At 37.6% G+C, this 18,937-nt stretch overlaps 1 protein-coding gene across 4 annotated transcripts in view; it reads right to left on the bottom strand.

Annotated features, from left to right (window-relative positions):
- The window catches only part of EXOC4 (exocyst complex component 4), an 828,468-nt gene that overhangs the window by 144,027 nt on the left and 665,504 nt on the right, over nucleotides 1–18,937 (bottom strand). For all 4 annotated transcript variants that reach the window (XR_009209424.1, XM_032761776.2, XM_032761777.2 and 1 more), the window contains one exon: nucleotides 12,503–12,658. Coding sequence is in view for 3 of the 4 variants with exons in the window: in XM_032761776.2 (XP_032617667.1) it covers nucleotides 12,503–12,658 (156 nt within the window). In the remaining variant the exon portion in view is untranslated. The remainder of the gene's footprint in view (nucleotides 1–12,502; nucleotides 12,659–18,937) is intronic.

The raw sequence follows: 18,937 nt of genomic DNA, 5'->3' as shown, positions 1-18,937 counted from the left end.
CCGTTTTTGGTACCAAGCAGAAGAGTACACTGATATATCAGTGGGTAAAGACAATGAAAAAATTCCATGAAAATGGATACTAGAAACTAAGCAAAAAGCTAACTGCAAAGCAGCATGTTACTTTGATGCTGACAGCACCAGCTCAGAGTTATGATATGTAGACTTGGAACACAATTGCATGGAAATGCTCTATGAGTTTGGAAAAAGAATGCATCTTTCTTTAGCTAAGACACTCAAATAAGCTTGGCCACTAACTTTGCTTCATAGATATTGTCAAGCAACACTAGGTATAAACAATTAGGTTCATGTTTTTTCTTTAGGTGCTAGGACTTCTGTAGGTATGCAGTTTTTCTGCCAGGAGTCACTATATAATATGCATGATACAGTGCATAATTATAACAATAACTTTCCATAAAGAATTCCTGAACTTCAAAATAGATTACCAGATGATAGGGGTAAAATAACCAATAATCATTTATAAGTTGAACACATTATACTCTGGTTTTTCCACTACTGAGAATGAGTATAGGTATAAAAGCCATACTTTACATAGCACTGAACTCCTTCCCCTGAGTATACCAGCTTATTGATTATCCTAGTTATATCTCAAATTGCCATATGATTTCCTCTTGAAGAATCAAAATCTTTTCAGAGCAGAGACATTAAGCAATTGACCTTAGGCAAAAGCAATGAGGTATCAGGTAAAGTTTCTCTTCTCTTGGAACAGAGAAGAGAAGGGATGAGGAATGAGCAGGGGAGGGGGTTTTAGGAGGAAGGAAGAGAGAGATGTGAACCTTGGCAGGGGCAAAATGAGATACATACTGACACAAAGAAAGGAGCAGTAGACACGGGACTACTTGAGGGTGAAGGGTAGGAGGAGGGTTAGAATCAAAACACTACCCATCAGGTACTATGTTTCTTAACTGGGTGACAAAATATTCTGTATGCTAAATCCCCATGACACACAATTTACCCATGTAACAAACCTGCATACATACCCCTGAATCTAAAATAAAAGTTGGAAAGTAAAAAAAAAGAGATACTATAAAGAAGAGTAAATGCTTTGTGTAAAATTGGCAAAAAAGTGAAAATGGCTTAAGATGATCCATTTTTTTTCTGGGATAGAAGTGTTAGAACGACAGTGTATTTGGGAGCGGCAGGTAACTATCAGAGCAGTCACAGGGTTTGAGGATGTGTGGAGAATTGTTTTTAAAGCAAATAACAATTCTAAACCAAAGGAATAATTACCCATGGTTAAATAACCTACACTAATCAGTAGTGACCCTACTGTCCTACCACTCCCCAGTCTGTCTTGTGCCCCAGAAACAACCACATATAACTGTCTAAAAAGGTACTACTGTAACCGGGCATGGTGGCTCACGCCCATAATCCCAGCACGTTGGGAGGCCAAGGCGGATGGATCACGAGGTCAGGAGTTCAAGACCAGCCTGGCCAATATGGTGAAACCCCATCTCTACTAAAAATACAAAAATTAGCTGGGCGTGGTGGCGCATGCCTATACTCCCAGCTACTTGGGAGACTGAGGCAGAAGAATCGCTTGAACCCGGGAGGCAGAGGTTGCAGTGAGCCGAGATCGTGCCACTGCACTCCAGCCTGGGTGACAGATGGAGACTCCGTCTCAAAAAAAAAAAAAAAAAAACGGTACTACTGTTTCTAAATTCTTCCAGTGATTTTTCACCATCTCTCTAAAGAATCTGTTGAAATGGCTACTTGTTAATGTTAATTTCAGACATTGTCTTCTGACCTCTTGCTTGATGGATGGGTGAGGACCCCCTCCCCTGAGCTCCAATTCCATCCCCTTCCTCTTTCTAATGCTTTTTAGTTCTTTGGCCTTTTCTGTGTAGGTTTATCCATATTGTTCCCTCCAGCAGTAGCACTCACCACACTATTAAGGGTCTGCTTCCTGGTTTGACTCACCCGCAGACTGTGAGTGAGGGGAGCAGGGTGGAGCGTGGAGTGGGAGGAGGGTTTCTGGGAGGAGATGCTGGAGGAGTTGATACCTAAGCTGAATCTTGATGGCAAAGGTGAGTATGAAAGAGGATGGTGAACTAGGAAGCGGAAACAATTCAACAGGGAGAGAAAGACAGATGTGAGGAGGCAAATGGTCCTTCATCCCCTGGCAGGGAATTTCAGCTTGCAGCAGAGAACAGGCATCAGCACAGACAGAGTGGGGCCAAGCTTACAGAAGGCACGGGCTTTCGGCAGTGCTACTAGAGCGTCTCACCGCTTGCCCTTGTCTTGGGAACACTTCTGCCTGCAACCTACCCAGGCTTGATCACAGGCATCCTGCCCACCACCACAACGGCACAGGTGACCACTGCCAGCCTGACTTTCTCAAGGGCTAAGTGGGACTACCTTGGAAGAATTGCATTTTTTTTCTTTTATTAAGCCTCAAATGAAAGAGGAATGGTATTAAATGTCCATCTTAATGGAAAAAAATTAAATAATTACATCTAAAATTAAATAAAAAATGAAATTTATAAAACAAATTAGTGACACTTTAATGATACTAAGAGATAATTATAATTCTCAAATAATTGTCCAAATACACTAGCATTAATGTGACATATAGAGGAGATTTTAAATTTTGTTTTTTTCCATTTACTAACACTCTTATGCTAACAAGAATGGTACCATTTTCATATAATAACAAAATGCCTAATTCAATCATCTTGAACATTAATTGATATGTTTGCAGCTGAGTCTCCAGTTAATGACCTGTCTTTTTTGTTTAGTTTTGAGATTTACGTCAGCTTCTCATCCAGACTTGCCTGGTAGCGTCCTATATCCATCTATGACCTTCATCTCATTTAACTGAAGCAAAGAAAACATTTTAGTAAAGCATTTTTTAACTCTTGCACTTATTTAATATATTCATGTTTTCTAATTTATCTTTCCTTTTATAATTATATTTTAAAAGTTATATTAAGCATCCAGAGATAATGAAATAAATGTCTCCAATTTATGAACATAAATATGAACACTTTGTTCAAGATAGCTAAAGTCTTTTTTTCCTGCTTCGCCCCTTTCATTTACTCCTTCAAACTTATCTGAAGATTCTTCAATAGCTATAGTTATCTGGAACCTTTTAACAGCTGTTGCTTATATTACGTTGAGAACCTTTCAAATTTCCAACAGGAACTTTTCTGAAAATCATTTATGCTCTGCTTTGTTCATATAATTTCCACATCTAAACACATTCCTAGCCCTGCTAGATTTCTGCTTCTCTTGGAATTGTTTAATCTGAATTGGATGAAAAAATTGAAGAGGTATAAAGACCTACTAAGGACAAAAACAAAACAAACTAGTTAATGATGGTGCTGAGGACCAGAATGTAGGCCAGTGGCTTTCCAAAGGGAATTTCTTACTATGCGTGTTAACTTTTAGAGAGTTCACTGAAGACTGAGGCCTCCTCATTTTTTTTTTTTTTTACATTTTATTCCTTTCATTTGAGGAGTGGCTGATCCTTCTCATTCATTCAACATTTACTGAGGACCTACGGTATGAGGACCTATGCTAAGAGGACTCTACAGAAGAAAGGTAAAAGTGCAAACCTGCTTTCTGCTTTTATTCCTTTTTCACTGAACATTTAATATATGACTCGTGCCAAATAATAACTTAAGATCAACCGTTTTGCTTGCTGGAAATGAATATTTTGCTATTAATCATGTTGACTTCCTAATTTCATAAAACCACAAAAGGTAGTCATAATAAACATACCACTCATTTGATTCTCCAGATAAAATAAAAAAGTTATTTTCTAAATAACTCAATAACTAAAAATAGCTACAAAATGTCCTTTAGTCTCTCTTCCGTATTCAGGACTGCACCACCCTCTACCCAAAATCTATGTAATTTATTTTATATCATTTTTATATTTCATTCCATCTTCTTGTCAACAACGATTATTATTTTTTCTTTGCATTGATTAGTTAAACATATAAATCAGAGGAAAATAAGACAAGCAGTTTTAAAGCACCTATATTCAATAGATTATTTTTCCTCCAACTATAGCTGGATATTCTGTTTAACAACCTGTTATTGGAAGGGAGAGAACCTATAACAATATAATACATTAGGTATAATATAATGAATACCAATGATAAAATCTAGAGTCAAAATGCTTGCATGATAAATGTCTGTGACATTAGCATAAAATTACTCAAATATCAATCAAGATTATGATGATCAATGAAAACGAAGGAATAATTCACATGTCAAAATCCACAAATTCCTGATCCATTTTCAGGCTGGTCAGTCACAGTGTGGTGGCTCTGGAAGTCAGATTGCCTGGAGTCAAATTCTAGCCCTGTCACTTAGTGGCTGTATGAACTTGGGGAAGTCATTTACTTCCTCTGCACCTCAGTTTCCTCATATGTTGAGTAGGAATAATAATTCCTGTAAATTCGTACTGCTGCTGTACTGTGCCAGGCACTGACAACTCTTATTGCTGTGACTGCTGGAATAAAGTGAACGATCTTAGTTTCTTTTTTTTTTTTTTTTGAGACAGAGTCTTGCTCTGTCACCTAGGCTGGAGTGCAGTGGCGCAATCTCGGCTCACTGCAACTTCTGCCTCCCGGGTTCAAGCAATTCTCCTGCCTCAGCCTCCAGAGTAGCTGGGATTACAGGCATGTATCACCATGCCCGGCTAATTTTTTTTTCTATTTTAGTAGAGACGGGGTTTCACCATGTTGGTCAGGCTGGTCTCAAACTCCTGACCTCGTGATCCACTCGCCTCAGCTTCCCAAAGTGCTGGGATTACAGGCACAATCTTAATTCTTTATTGTGCATCTTTCAAGACTAATCTGTAGGTTTTATATATTGCTTGACCTTTATCACCTGAAAATTCTGCTCCAGGTCCTACCAATCACACCTATCCACTTAAGAATTTTCAAACCCGGCTCTAGAGAACTGATTCTTCTTCTTTCATTCAGGGTATGAATGAAATGGGGGTAACCATTTGGGGTGGGGGCTGTTTTTCTAATACACATGGCCTCCCTAGCTCCCTCCCTGTCCCCTTTGCTTCCCTAACACCTTATCCCTTCTGTTAATTACATCTCCAGAAAGCAGGAATGCCTTTTATCAGCAGATAATCATTGATCTCAAAAGGATAAATATATACATATATATGGCAGGTGCAAAGACAATGGGCTAGAAAGCCTGCTTTCAGCTTCTTTGGGAATAAAAGGATATTTGCTATTTTTCTTTTTTTCTATGAAAGCCCTTGCTTGACATATTTTTCCTCTCTCCATTCAAAGTTAAGGCTGGAAATAATATTTTATTTTTTAGTTAAAAAACAAGAATAGAAAAGAGCCTCATTCAGTAATGAAGGGAACATAACCTTTATTCAATGCAAAGGGCAATGGATTCTATATTCATCTACGTGCCAAGCAGTCCTCTGAGCTTTAAAAACTAATTATAGGGGGAGATTGTGACTTTTCAGTCTTTTTGGCTCATGCCATATTCTATGGTACTCTAAAGTGCTAAATCAAGGCACTCTGTCAAGTCTACCACATTGGAATATCAATGAAGAGTGTCCTCTTCTACTTAACTTCGCTTTCAACTTCTAATTGGGATAGAGAATGTGACAAGTTAAAAGGAAAGAGTCAATCATATACCAAATAGACCTAAAAGTTACTTTTCTTTTGTTAAGGCAAATATAGTTTGTTTTTCAAGCCATGTCTACATGCAAAAACATGGATAAATCCTTTAGGCATAATGTTGAACAAAATAAATTGGATGCTATGATTAAATTTATATAAAATTCAAAGACAAGTAAATCTAAACTACGGGATGAAAGTCAGAATAGTTGTTACTTTGAGAGCAGGACTTTTCGGGATACTAGAAAAATTGTATATTTTGATCTGGGATCGTATATAATGAGATATAACGTTACATTTAGTTATACACTTAAGGTTACACTTTGCTTCATGTATTAAGAAATATACATTTAATTTGTCTTGCCTTCAAATTTAAGATAGAAAGTGATACAACTCAGTGAGCAAAACAAGAATAAAGAAAGCCAGGACCTTGATTCTAGCTTTTCTAAATCAGATGCATGAAGGGTAAAAATTCATTTCTTTGGATCAGTGTTCTCTTTTCTGGAATGAGGCTAGAAAGCATTCCCTTCAATTTAAGCTATTGAAGATACCTAATAAGACTGATGGAAAATCTCATTGCCAAGCATAAAATACAATTAAGGAGTTACACAAAAATAAGCTGAGGAACAAGAAGAAAAAGATATTTAGTCATTTAAAATAATCTGTAAAGTTGGGAAAAAATAATTTTTCTTCCAGAAACTGCTTGTAGCACAACTATTAAGGTTGACAGCTGTAGTTAGATGAGTATGCTTACAGAGAAAGAGTGGGCACATGTTCACCCAGGCATCTTCAAAATCTGGCAGTGGGAAAATATTATGGTAATACTGTGAAAGAGTGGAGCCTTGTGGCCTGACCTTTGTCCTAAGGTCAGTTTAATTATTTCTACTCAGGGCTCTAACCAATCGATCTCTCAATCATTCTTTACCTGTCTTGATAGAAAAATAAACCCTCAAGTTACTCTGTACACTATAGTCATGACAACATGATGCAAACGAAGGGAAGAGAACAGGTAGAGTAAATAAAAATGTAAAAGCTTATTTATATCAGATGCAGGGGGAAAATATATTCAGCACAATAAAGGTTTTAGAAGAAAACATCTCTGTGACTTTGGTAAATCATAGATTTCTTAAATAGGATTCAAAATGTCTTGTCCATAAATAATAACAAATTAAATTTATTAAAACTTTAAAAAGTCTGTTTAGTAAAAGACACCATTAAGACAGTAAAAAAAGGTAGCCTGTACAGTGGGAGAAGATCTGTTGGTCTATCTATCTCAAAGATGTTACATCCAGATATGCAAAGAACTCTTAAAAATCACTAAAGACAGACAAGCTAATTAAAATGGGCAATAGATTTGAACAAATATGTTACAAAAGAGGATATTCAAATGGCCAATAAATACGTTAAGTGTGCATAAAAAAGTGTTCAAGTTCATTGTTCAAGAGATAAATGCATATTAAACGACAAAGAGATACCCTTACAAACCTACTGGGCTGGATAAAATAAAAAAATAACTGCTGGTGAGATATGGGGCAACTAGAACTCTCACACAACACTATAAGGGAGGCCGAGGTGGGCAGATCACAAGGTTCAAGACTAGCCTGGCCAATATGGTGAAATCCTGTCTCTACTAAAAATACCAAAATCAGCCGGGCATTGTGGTGGGTGCCTGTAATTCCAGCTACTTGGGAGGCTGAGGCAGCAGAATCTCTTGAAACCAGAAGACGGCAGTTGCAGTGGGCTGAGATCACACCACTGCACTATAGCCTGGGCGAAGGGCGCAACTCTGTCTCAAAAAAAAAAAAAAAAAGTGTAAACTCTTACCACCACTTTGGAAAATTATTTGGCAGTGTATACTAAAACTCAACATATGCATACTCTATTACCCAGAAATTCTACTCCTAGGATATACCCAACCAAAATGCACATATATGGTTATCAAAAAAAAACCCAGGATATTCACAATAGCACTATTTGAAATAGTTCCAGGTGCCCATCAGAATGATGAATGTATGAATACATAATTACATGTACATACATACATACACACACACACACAGACATAGAAACACACATGTATAAATTTTTTAAAAACCTTGTAGTAACATAATAAAATACAATATAGATTACAGAGTAGTGAGAACCTATATACAACAATATGGATGAATCTTGCTCACAAAATGTGGAACATAAGAAGCCAGTCATAAAAATAAAAATATATATAACTGCATGATTCCATTTATATAAGGCCCAAAAATAGATTAAACTACTCTAGTAGTTACAAGTCAGCTAGGGTAACTTTTGAAGAGGCAGGCAGTAACTAGAAAGGAGGAGAATAAGAAGGCCCTTTGTTGCTATGTTCTATTCCTTATTGCTAATATTCTGTTTCTTGATCGGAGTATTGGTTACAAAAGTGAAAAGTGTAAAAATTGGCACAGTTGTGACTTTGATATGTGTACATTCTTTTATATTTATTATGCTTCATTAAAAGTATGTATATATAATAAATAGATATCCAATAAAAAGCAAACTACAGGTAATGTAAGAAGAGATGAAAACTCTAAGAAAGAATCAAGAGGAAATGTTAGAAATAAAAAACACTGTAACAAAAATGAAGAATGCCTCTGATGGGCTCAGCAATAGACCGGATATGGCCAAGGAAAGAACTGGAGACACTGAAGAAATGTCAATAGAAACTTTCAAAACTGAACCAGAAAGAGAAAAGAAGAATAAAACAACAGAATATCTAAGAACTCTGAGACAGTTAAAAAACATATAATCCAAGAACTGTAAGACAGTTTAAAAAGGTATAACATATGCATAATGGGAATATCAGAAGGAGAAGAAAGAGAAAAAGCAACAGAAGAAATATTTGAAACAATAGTAACTGAAAATTACCCCAAATCAATTAGAGATACCAAACTACAGATCTGGGAGGCTCAGAAAACACCAAGCAGGATACACACCATAAATTCTACACCTAGGCATATCATATTCAAAGTATACAAAATCAAAGACAAAAAAAGATCTTTAAAGAAACCAGAGGGAAAAAAATCCTATAGAGGAACAAGGATAAGGATTATGTCAGATTTCTCTTCAGAAATCATGCAGGCAAGAAGAGAGTGGAGCGAAATATTTAATTGTTAAAAGAAAAAAAATAACAACCCTCAATTGTGATGTTTAATTTTATATGACAGCTTGACTGGGCTAAGAGATGCTCAGATAACTGGTATAACATTTCTGGTGTGTCTGTGAGGGTGTTTCCAGAAAAGAGTAGCATTTTAATGAGTAGACTTAGTAAAGAAGATCCTCCCTCACCAAAATGGATGGGTATCATCCAATCCGTCGAGGGCCTGAATAGAACAGAAAAGTGGAGATGGGTGAATTCATTCTCTGTATGCTAGAGCAGGACATCCATTTTCTCTTGTCCTCAGACACTGAAGCTCCTCGTTCTCAGACCTTCAGACTCCATGACTTCCACTAGCCCCACCCTCTACCCCTGTTCTTAGGTCTTTGGACTTGGAATAAATTACACCACTGACTTTCCTTGTTCTCCAGCTTGCAAATGGTGGATGGTGAAAGTTCTTGGCCTCATAATTTAATGAGCCAATTCCTATAATCAGTCACTCAATCTTATCTGTCTATCCCTCCCTCCATCCTATTAGATCTGTTTCTCTGCAAAACCTTGACTAATACATCAGTCTAGATTTCTGTACCCAGTGAAATTATCCTTTAAGTGAAGAAAAAATAAACACTTTCTCAGGCAAATAAGAACTGAAAGAATTTGCTGCCAGTAGATCTGTCTTGCAAGAAATGTCAAAAGAAGTTCTTCAGAGAGAAGAAAAATGATACAGATCAGAAACGTGGATCTACACTGAGAAAGGAAGAGCATTAGGGAAGGAATAAACAAAGGTAAAAATAAACCTTTTCTAATTCTTACTTGATCCAACAGTTTGTTCAAAATAATAACAATAACATTGTAGTCAATGATTCTAGCTTATGGATAAATGAAATCAATGACAGCAATGCTACAAAGGATAGGAAGGAGGAATTGGGAATACTGTTACAAGGTACTTACACTGCCTGTGTAGTGGTATAGTGTTATTGAAAGCAGACTTGGATTAGTTATAAATGTATACTACGAATTCAAGGAGTAAAAAAAGAAGTATAACTAATATGGTAAAAGACAAGAAAAAATGGAATCATACAAAATAATTAAAACAAGAGAAGACAGAAAAGCACAATCCATAAAAAAATATGTTGGACTTAATTAAAACTTCTCTGCAAAAGACATCGTGAAGAGAATGAAAGGGCAGACCACTGGCTGGGAGAAAATCTTTGCAAAATACTTATCAGATAAAGGACTGCTACCCAAAATACACAAATAACTCTTAAAACTGAACAAGAACACCCATAACCCAATTAAAAAATAGGCAAAAGATTTGAATAACCACTTCACCAAAGATATAGAGACAGCAAATAGCATACGAAAAGATGTTCAACATCACACGTCATTAGGAAATTGCAAATTAATACAATGAGATATCACTACACATTCATAAGAATGGCTAAAATCCAAAACACTGACAGCATCAAATGTTGGCAAGGATGTGGAGAAACAGGAGCTCTTGTTCCTTGCTGGTAGGAATGTGAAATGATACAACCACTTTGGAATACATTTTGGCAGTTTCTTATACAACAAAACATATTTTACCTTTATGATCCAGCAATCACATTCTTTGATATTTACTCAAATGAGTTAAAAACTTGCATCCACATAAAAACCAGCACACAAATTATTTACAACACCTTTGTTCATAATTGCCAAAACTTGAAAGCAACTAAGATATCCTTTAATAGATGAGTGAATAAAGTGGTACACCTATGAAATGGAACATAATTCAGAGATAAAAAGAAATGAGCAATAATACCACAAAAAAACCATCGAGGAAATTTAAATGCACATTGCTAAGCAAAATAAGTCATTCTCAAGAGGAAACATATTGTATGATTTCAACTACATAACATTTTGCAAAAGATGAAACTATGGAGACAATAAAAAGAGCAGTGGTTGCCAGGGATTCAGGGTGTTGAGGGAGGGAGGGATGAATAGGAGGAACACAGGAAGTTTTTAGGGCAGCAAAATTATTATTTTGCATAACACTGTAATGGTGGATATATTCCTTATACATGTGTCAAAACCCATATATTTAGAATATGAAGAGTAATCCTTAATGTAAACTACAGACTTTAGTCATTAATATTGCATCAGTATTAGCTCATCAATTATAACAATATATCACATGAATGCAAGATGTTAAAAGCAGAGGAAATGGTTGGGGGAGGTGTAAGGGGATCTACGGCAACTCTGTACTTTTTGTTCAAGTTTTTCTGTAAACCTAAAATTGCTCCTTCAAAAAATAAAGGTGGGGAGAGAGACGGTTTTCTTATATAATTAACTAGCCAACAAATTTCTTTCAGATACTGTGAATAATAAGGAAGAAAAACATGAACAGGAAGAATTTAGGTTAAATTACACATGCACTTTCAAGTATCATGGTTTTGAGAAAATTTAACATGACGCTATAGAAAATTTTCATACTAAAAAGTTCATAAAAATATGGCATTGTAGCGTATGATTATAGGTTAACTTTGTGAGCAGTAAAGATTTGTCTACAGTTGCACAATTCGAGAGTGATAAGAACACAGTTCTGTGATGAATCAAAACATGGGCCATTACTCCTTCTATTCCTCTTCTAGTCTTTGTTTCTTTAAAATGCTTTTATTTTATTTTTACCACTTACTCATTCATTTAGGCAAAAGAAAATAATATTAAACCTAACTTTGATGTGACAAAGTATTATGACCATTGTTTTTCTACTTTACACAGCTCTAAAGTGACACAGGTGAAAATGTTTCACTGTGGCAAGCCAGCCATATGGAAATGAGTAGCTTCATCAAATTAGGCCACATTTTCATGGCTAAGTAAATAATTTAAATTGAACAAAGGCAAATGTTGAGTGATAAAGTTAAAAGAAAGACTCTACTTTTGTTAAAACATAGAAAACAATCACGGATAATACAATGTATGAGAACACACACACAGGAAGCACATTTGTATTTTCCAGAAAGTCCAACTAACAGTTCTATGGACTGGAGAACATGGTAAGAACAATCATAACATATTCTGTATGGACAGAAACTTATCTTACTCTCATGTTTGAAAGGGTATGGCCCATATGGGGGCTATAAACAGCTTTGCTGAATGAATGAATGAATGAATTCTATTTTTCCTCCAAGAGGAAAGAAGAACCTATAAATTAAAAGATATTTTAGGCTGGGCGTGGTGGCTCACGCCTGTAATCCCAGCACTTTGGGAGGCCGAGGCAGGTGGATCATGAGGTCAGGAGATAGAGACCATCCTGGCTAACACGGTGAAACCCCATCTCTACTAAAAATACAAAAAATTAGCCGGGCATGGTGGTGGGCACCTGTAGTCCCAGCTACTTGGGAGGCTGAGGCAGGAGAACGGCGTGAACCCAGGAGACGGAGTTTGCAGTGAGCCGAGATCGCGCCACTGTACTCCAGCCTGGGAAACAGAGTAAGACTCCGTCTCAAAAAAAAAAAAAAAAAAAGATATTTTAACTCAATTTAGCAATGTTCCAAATTTGACTCACATTAATTTTCTTCCTTCTAAAGTTTTGAGCTCAAGGCACACTTGCATGGGAAATGAGGTGAGGCAGGAGGAAAACAGATTTTACTAAGTTCAAGTAATTGCTGCTTGATTTTTAGAATTGGCCTAAATTTCATGTAAGAAAATATTAGCTAAACAGATGTGCTTCCTCCCTATGTTTAGGACAACTTAGAAATGGACCTTTTACCTTATGAAATCTTCTTCCTCCTCTCTTTTTGGCCTCAGCTGTTTGGGTTGAGCCATATTCATCCAGTTTGGTAGAGATTTCAAGAGTCTGCTGATATCATCATCTTTTGCCCAGGATGCACTGATGACAAGTTTTTCTTCTGACTGGACAATACCCCTAAACACAGCCAATAGAAAAGAGACACTGTAGTATGATGCCTGGTATTCAGTTAGTATTTTCGTCTACCTTTGCTGCAGGAAAAAAGAAATCACACTCATCTCTCTTTTGAACATAATCCATTATCTAAGTTGGAGTCCGCGATACCCATTAATAGGTCACATTATTGGGAAACAACATTTCTAGATTTCATTCTTAGTTTCTTAGTTGTTGAGTAATCGTGACAGTTGAAAAAACTAATTAGCTCCTCTTACCGTATTTGATCCCTTAGGATAAATAAAAGCGTATGGTATGTTTTGGGGGGGACCTTTTAAGAAAATGTTGAAAAAGTGGGATAACCATGTAAAAGAATGCTATTAAGTGACAACATAACTAGTACCTGAAAGGTGACAGAAGTGTTACAAAAGGTTGTACTCTGACTTCTTGGTTTAAACTATCAATTAGTTCTACTTGAGGGTATTGCTTGAATTATGGACACCCCTCTCTTCACAGCCAATCTACCATCATTAAGAAACCCTCAGCCCCCGTTGTCAGGCAGAAAAAGCCTTTGATTAGTGCCATCTCCAGTGGGCTCTGACTAGTGACCTAGAGCTGACAGGCTTCAAGTCTTTTAATAGGGCCCATGGGTTAGCTATTAACACTGCTCTTACCAGAATGTTACCTGTAAATTCATCTTAAATGTTCAATTTCGACTTAATTAAAAAGCTTTTATTTCGGTTCAACATGTGTCACTATAACTAATTTCAACGATCTAAATATCCTCGTCAGCAATACTAGGTGACAGAAATGACATTTATTTATGAAAGGAGTGCCAATTAGCTGGCTTCTCCTCTGGGGCTGACCAAGACTCCAGGAGATTGCCGCCATCATAGGCAGGAATCTCTTTTGGTACAGGGGTCACTCTGGGGGGCATTATGCACTTCCAAATAAACAATATATATGGCATGTATGTATGATACCTCCTTGACCCAACAGACAATTAATGTTTGTAGACAAAAGAAGGTGGAGCCTAGGCCAGATGCAGTGGTTCATATCTATGACTGCAGCACTTTGGCAGGCTGAGGCAGGAGGATTGCTTGAGGCCAGGAGTTCAAGACTGGCCTGGGCAACACAGATTGACCCTCTCTACAAAACAAAAACAAAAACAAAAAGTTGAAGCCTACAAACCTTGATTCATGACAGACTGACTTAAGGTAACATAGTTTCATGTTGTAGGGCAGGGGTCCCCAACCCCTGGGCCACGGACTGGTCCTGGTCCATGGCCTGTTAGGAACTGGGCGGCACAGCAGGAGGTGAGCAGTGGGCCAGTGAGCGTTACTACCCGAGCTCCACCCCTGCCAGATCAGCGGTGGCATTAGAGTCTCATAGAAGTGCAAATTCCATTGTGAACCACACATGCGAGGGATCTAGATCACATGCTCCTTACGAGAAACTAATGTCTTATGATCTGAGGTGGAACAGTTACATCCCGAAAGCATCCTATCACCTTTTTCTCACCCCAGACATCACCCCAGTCCCTGGTGCCAAAAAGGTTGCAGACTGCTGTTGTAGGGAGCAATATTACCCTGGTTCTTTTAAACTAAACTAGAATAAATAAGAGAGCTACTTATTTGCTCTTATTCTTCTAAAGTTTTGAGCTCAAGGCACACTTGCATGGGAAATGAGGTGAGGCAGGAGGAAAACAGATTCTAGAATTCTTCTAATTCACTATAAGCAAATGTTTTCTCATAGTAACCATGGTCAGAGACACAAAAATTGGATTACAGAAACTTCTTCCCTCCAATCTCTCATATTACTTTCTTACTGCTATTTTCTACTCCCTCTTTTGTTATTTCCTTGCATCTTTTCTGCAATATTTATGGACTAATCTAACAATCTAACTTTTACAATCTTATACTTGCATTGCTAGGTGCAATCTTATAGCATGGTACCACCTCAGATAAGAGATTCTGTTGCAGGTGTACCCGTCAATGTTCTCTGACATTCTTTGTACCTGTCTCTGATCAGGCTCATCTCCCCATTTATCTTAGTAGCTATTTCTTTAAAAAACATTTGCCCTTTCTGTATCTCCTCATTGCTTATCCCCCATATCCTTCTTATCTGACAGAGAAGGAAGGGATCTAATTACATACTTTCAAATATTTGACCTCCTACCCCCAACAGAAATATGTTCAAATCTGTTTCATCCTCATTCATTTCCAGTAATTCCTCTAGTTAGGCTCTTGGGGATCTTTTCTCCCTGACCTATCTCCCTTTTTTCCTGTATTTTTACTCTTTCCACTATATATTCCCTAATCCTCTGTTATTTTTAAAAATGAATGAATGAATCTCTTCCCTGCATTCCTCTCTAACAAAGCTGCTCCCCCTCCTTCAAAGGCAATCATCAAAGGAGCAGCCTGCACTAATTGACTTCACTGTCTCACCTCTCATTCACGAAATCTCTCTCCAAGGTCTACTTTATGATTTAACCCATCTACTGCTTTTTGAAAAATTTTCAGTTACTGTATTTTTCATTTCTAGATTTTCTATTTGCCTCTTTTACAAATCTACTGGCTTTTCCCTCCCAAACTGTCCTGCTCTTGTATCATGGAATCTGTTCTTTTCTTTATCTCCTTGAATGTTTTAGAAATCAATTTTTAAGTTCCTTTTATGAAGTGGCTTTATATTCTTTGGTAGTTCTTGTAGATGTCAAGTGTCCTGTTTGTTGCATTTGCCTTCTTTTCTCATGATGGTGCATTTCCTCATGTGGTCTGCTACTTTGTTCTGGAAGCTCTACTTTAATGGGACTTATCCTCTGTAGGAATCTTGCATTTGCCTAGAATTTTCAAGACATCACTGTTACGTAGTCTGCATTTGCCTCTTCTGGGTTCTATGAGTTTCACTGGTTCCAAATAGGTTTTTATTTTTTTTTCCTTTTTTTTTTATTTTTGATTTTTGGCTTAAGGCTTTTTCTCCCTATGCAGGTAGTACAAACTGAGGTTCTTACTTGCACATATCACATGAGGTGTGGGATTCTGATTTCTTTTAGGGGCTACTTTTCTACTCCAGGTTGGGTAGCTCCTTCTTAAGTCTCAAGTTTTCTTGGTTCCATTCATGAATGAACTAAGAAATATGAATGAAACAGTTCTTTGCATAACTTCTGCACAGATAAAGCTCCCTCCCTGCCTGGAAGATGTCAAGATGCTAGCCTCTATTTGACCTCTACATGTGGTCCTGAAACCTCTGTAGCCCACTCATCTTCCATATTTGTCTGTTTCTGGCTTTTAATTCCTCTTTCATTCATGGCATCTGGAGAATTCTCTTCATCCTTTTGAGTTTGGTTACATATTTAAAATATTTTTAAAGTTATAATTTTTTTATCCAGAATTTCTACAAGTTAGAAACAAGAAAAGGGCTTTTTAAATCTATTCGCACCAAACTTTTGACAGGAAATCAAAATCCAGTCTTAAATCAACTGCAATCAGGGTTCTAGAACCATTAATCCACTGAAATTGCTCCACCAACCCAAGAGCACTTTTATTTTATTCTTCACACTTTTTGACTATTCTAAAGCATCCAACACTTTTGATTACTCTCTTCTTGAAATACTACTCTTTTGCTTTCCACATCACGTTCTTTACCTACCATCCTAACCTTTCTTAGCCAAACTGATGGCTCTTTTTCTCCAGCCGTACTTTAAATGCTGTGTTCCACAGAATTCTGCATCGCTGACTTGGGCAGTCTAATCTTTTTTTTTTTTTTTTTTTTTTTGAGACGGAGTCTCGCTGTCGCCCAGGCTGGAGTGCAGTGGCGCAATCTTGGCTCACTGCAGGCTCCGCCCCGCAGGGGTTCACAGCATTCTCCTGTCTCAGCCTCCACATAGCTGGGACTACAGGTGCCCACCACCTCGCCCAGCCAATTTTTTGTATTTTTAGTAGAGACGGTGTTTACCGTGTTAGCCAGGATGGTCTCGATTTCCTGACCTTGTGATCCGCCCACCTCGGCCTCCCAAAGTGCTGGGATTACAGGCGCGAGCCACCGCGCCTGGCCGGACAGTCTCATCTTCTTGCCCAACTTGAACCACCTATATTCTGATGACTCTGAAATTAGTATCTCTAGGGCAGCCCTTTCTTCTAAGTTTCCAGTCTGCATATCCAAATGCTTACTGTAGAACTCTACTTGAAAGTTCCATCCGCATTTCAAGTTAAAATGAGTCAAGGGGAACTCAATTTACTAACTACTTCTCCCTCTCTCCCTCTCTACCACTGAGCATCTAATGTTCCCTATTCAAGCCATCTTGTTATTCAAGTCAGGAATGCAGAGTCATCCTAATTACCCAGTCACCACATCCTGCCAATTCCACCTCCTTAATATCTTAATAAATCTGTCATTTCCTGTCCAGGTTCACTGCTATTAACCTATATTTAAACCCTCATCTTTTTTCACCTGGACTTGGCAATAACCTTGTAACTGGGCTTCTCACCTGCAGCTACAAGACCATCAGTTCAACTCACCACATCAGTCAGAAGAGTCATTTTTCTAAACTACAAATCCAATCATGTTATAACCCTTCCTACAAGTCTTCAGTGACTTCTAATTCCAGGTAAGACCAAGGCTAGACTTAGCAAGGCATGAACATCTATCTTTTCAGCTTCATCTCCTGCTATTCCTTTTCTCCTTTGTGTCTGTTCACTATTCCTAGCCAATCCCTTGCCCATGCTGGTTGAACACACTACCCATAATGAGTATTCCAAAGTTTTCCAAATGCGATCTATTATTTCCTGCTTCTGTGTGTCATCTCGGCCTAGAAAGCCTTTTTCTCATCCTCCTTGTTTGCCTCTACTTGTCAAGCACTGCCCCAGCTCCTCCCTTGGTACATCTGAGTTCTCTTTTTTTGTGCCTCATCGCCCCTATACCAGAAGTTTTCAACCTTGACTAAACATTAGAATCACTTGGGGAAGCTATTTTAAAAACCAGATGCCCAAGCCATACCCAAGACCAAGTAAATCACAATCTCTGGGCTGTAGGAACCAAGCAACAGAAATTTTTGGAGTTTCCCATGTGATTTAAATGTGCACTCAAGGGCCACAACCTCTGTGTTTGCCAACCTCTATTTTAACTGGTCCTACTACACTTTTTTGCAAGCTGGAATCCCATACTGGATGATGAGTTCTGTGAGGGCAGAGTTGATTTCTTCTTAGTTTTTGTGTCCCTAGTGCCTAGCACAATACCTGGTATTTGGAAGGCGTTTAAGAACTGAAGTAGAGATAAAAAGAAGCCCTCTTCAATTTCAAAAGTTGAGATAACCTATTACACTAAAAGTATCTTAATAGTTTCCGTTTTCTTCTCTGCTCTAAACAACTTCAATGAGCTGTCATGTCATTTGGTATTTAACCAAATCAAAGATCACTCTGTGCCATGCCCTTCACCATGCCTCTCTGGATTTAATACAGATCAGGATAATGAATACAGGTGTGTCCCTCTTTGAAAAAACCCAACATAAAATAGTCCTGACTCATAAAACAGATGAACCAAAGACAGATTATTGACAAGACTTTCCCTTCTACGCTACTTATTCCTAGGTGGCCTATTATTGGAAAGTCTCCTCAAAAACTCACTTTCTCTGTGAAGAATTTGTTGACTATGTCAGCCTACAATGATCTCTCCCTTTGAAAACAAAACAAACAAAACTCCTCCTTTTACACTTATCCATAACTTCCCAATTAGCACTCTGATACAATGCGGTGGGCAAACCATGACCTGTGGGCCAAACCTACCCATCAGTTGTCTTTCTATGTCCTGTAAGCTAACAATGGTGTTGACATTTTAAAATGGTTTTTAAAAAACTAAAAGAACAATATTTTGTGACATGCGGAAATTATATAAAATTTCAATTTCACCATTCATATCTAGAAAGAATCTTGGCTGTGTGGCTCAATTCCTCTTAGACCCACACTATAGGTCAAATTCTGTTCCTCAAAGTGAGAAGCCCAAGCCCAACTCATTTTGTCAGCATCTACGTCTTTGAGCCCATCCATGCTAGCCCATATCTGCCCTCAGGTTCAGGAAATAGTTGGATCTGTAGGTGTGAGATGGTATCGTACATTTGGAAGGGCTAGAATTTTCCATTTTAGCATTAACTGAAATAAAAAAATTAGGTTAGGTTGGATGACATTAAAGGTACCCACATTATTTACTTACATATTTTTAAAGGACTGGATTAATTCAGTTATTCAAGATTATATTATCTCTAATATGCATTGATCCCATTTTATTAAAAAACAGTCATCCAAATGAATG

The sequence above is a fragment of the Hylobates moloch genome, unplaced genomic scaffold (genome assembly GCF_009828535.3).
Source record: "Hylobates moloch isolate HMO894 unplaced genomic scaffold, HMol_V3 SCAFFOLD_1, whole genome shotgun sequence".
In the NCBI taxonomy this organism is placed as follows: domain Eukaryota; kingdom Metazoa; phylum Chordata; class Mammalia; order Primates; family Hylobatidae; genus Hylobates; species Hylobates moloch.
The sequence above is the reverse complement of the archived record's forward strand: the minus strand, read 5'-3'. Positions and strand labels throughout refer to the sequence as shown.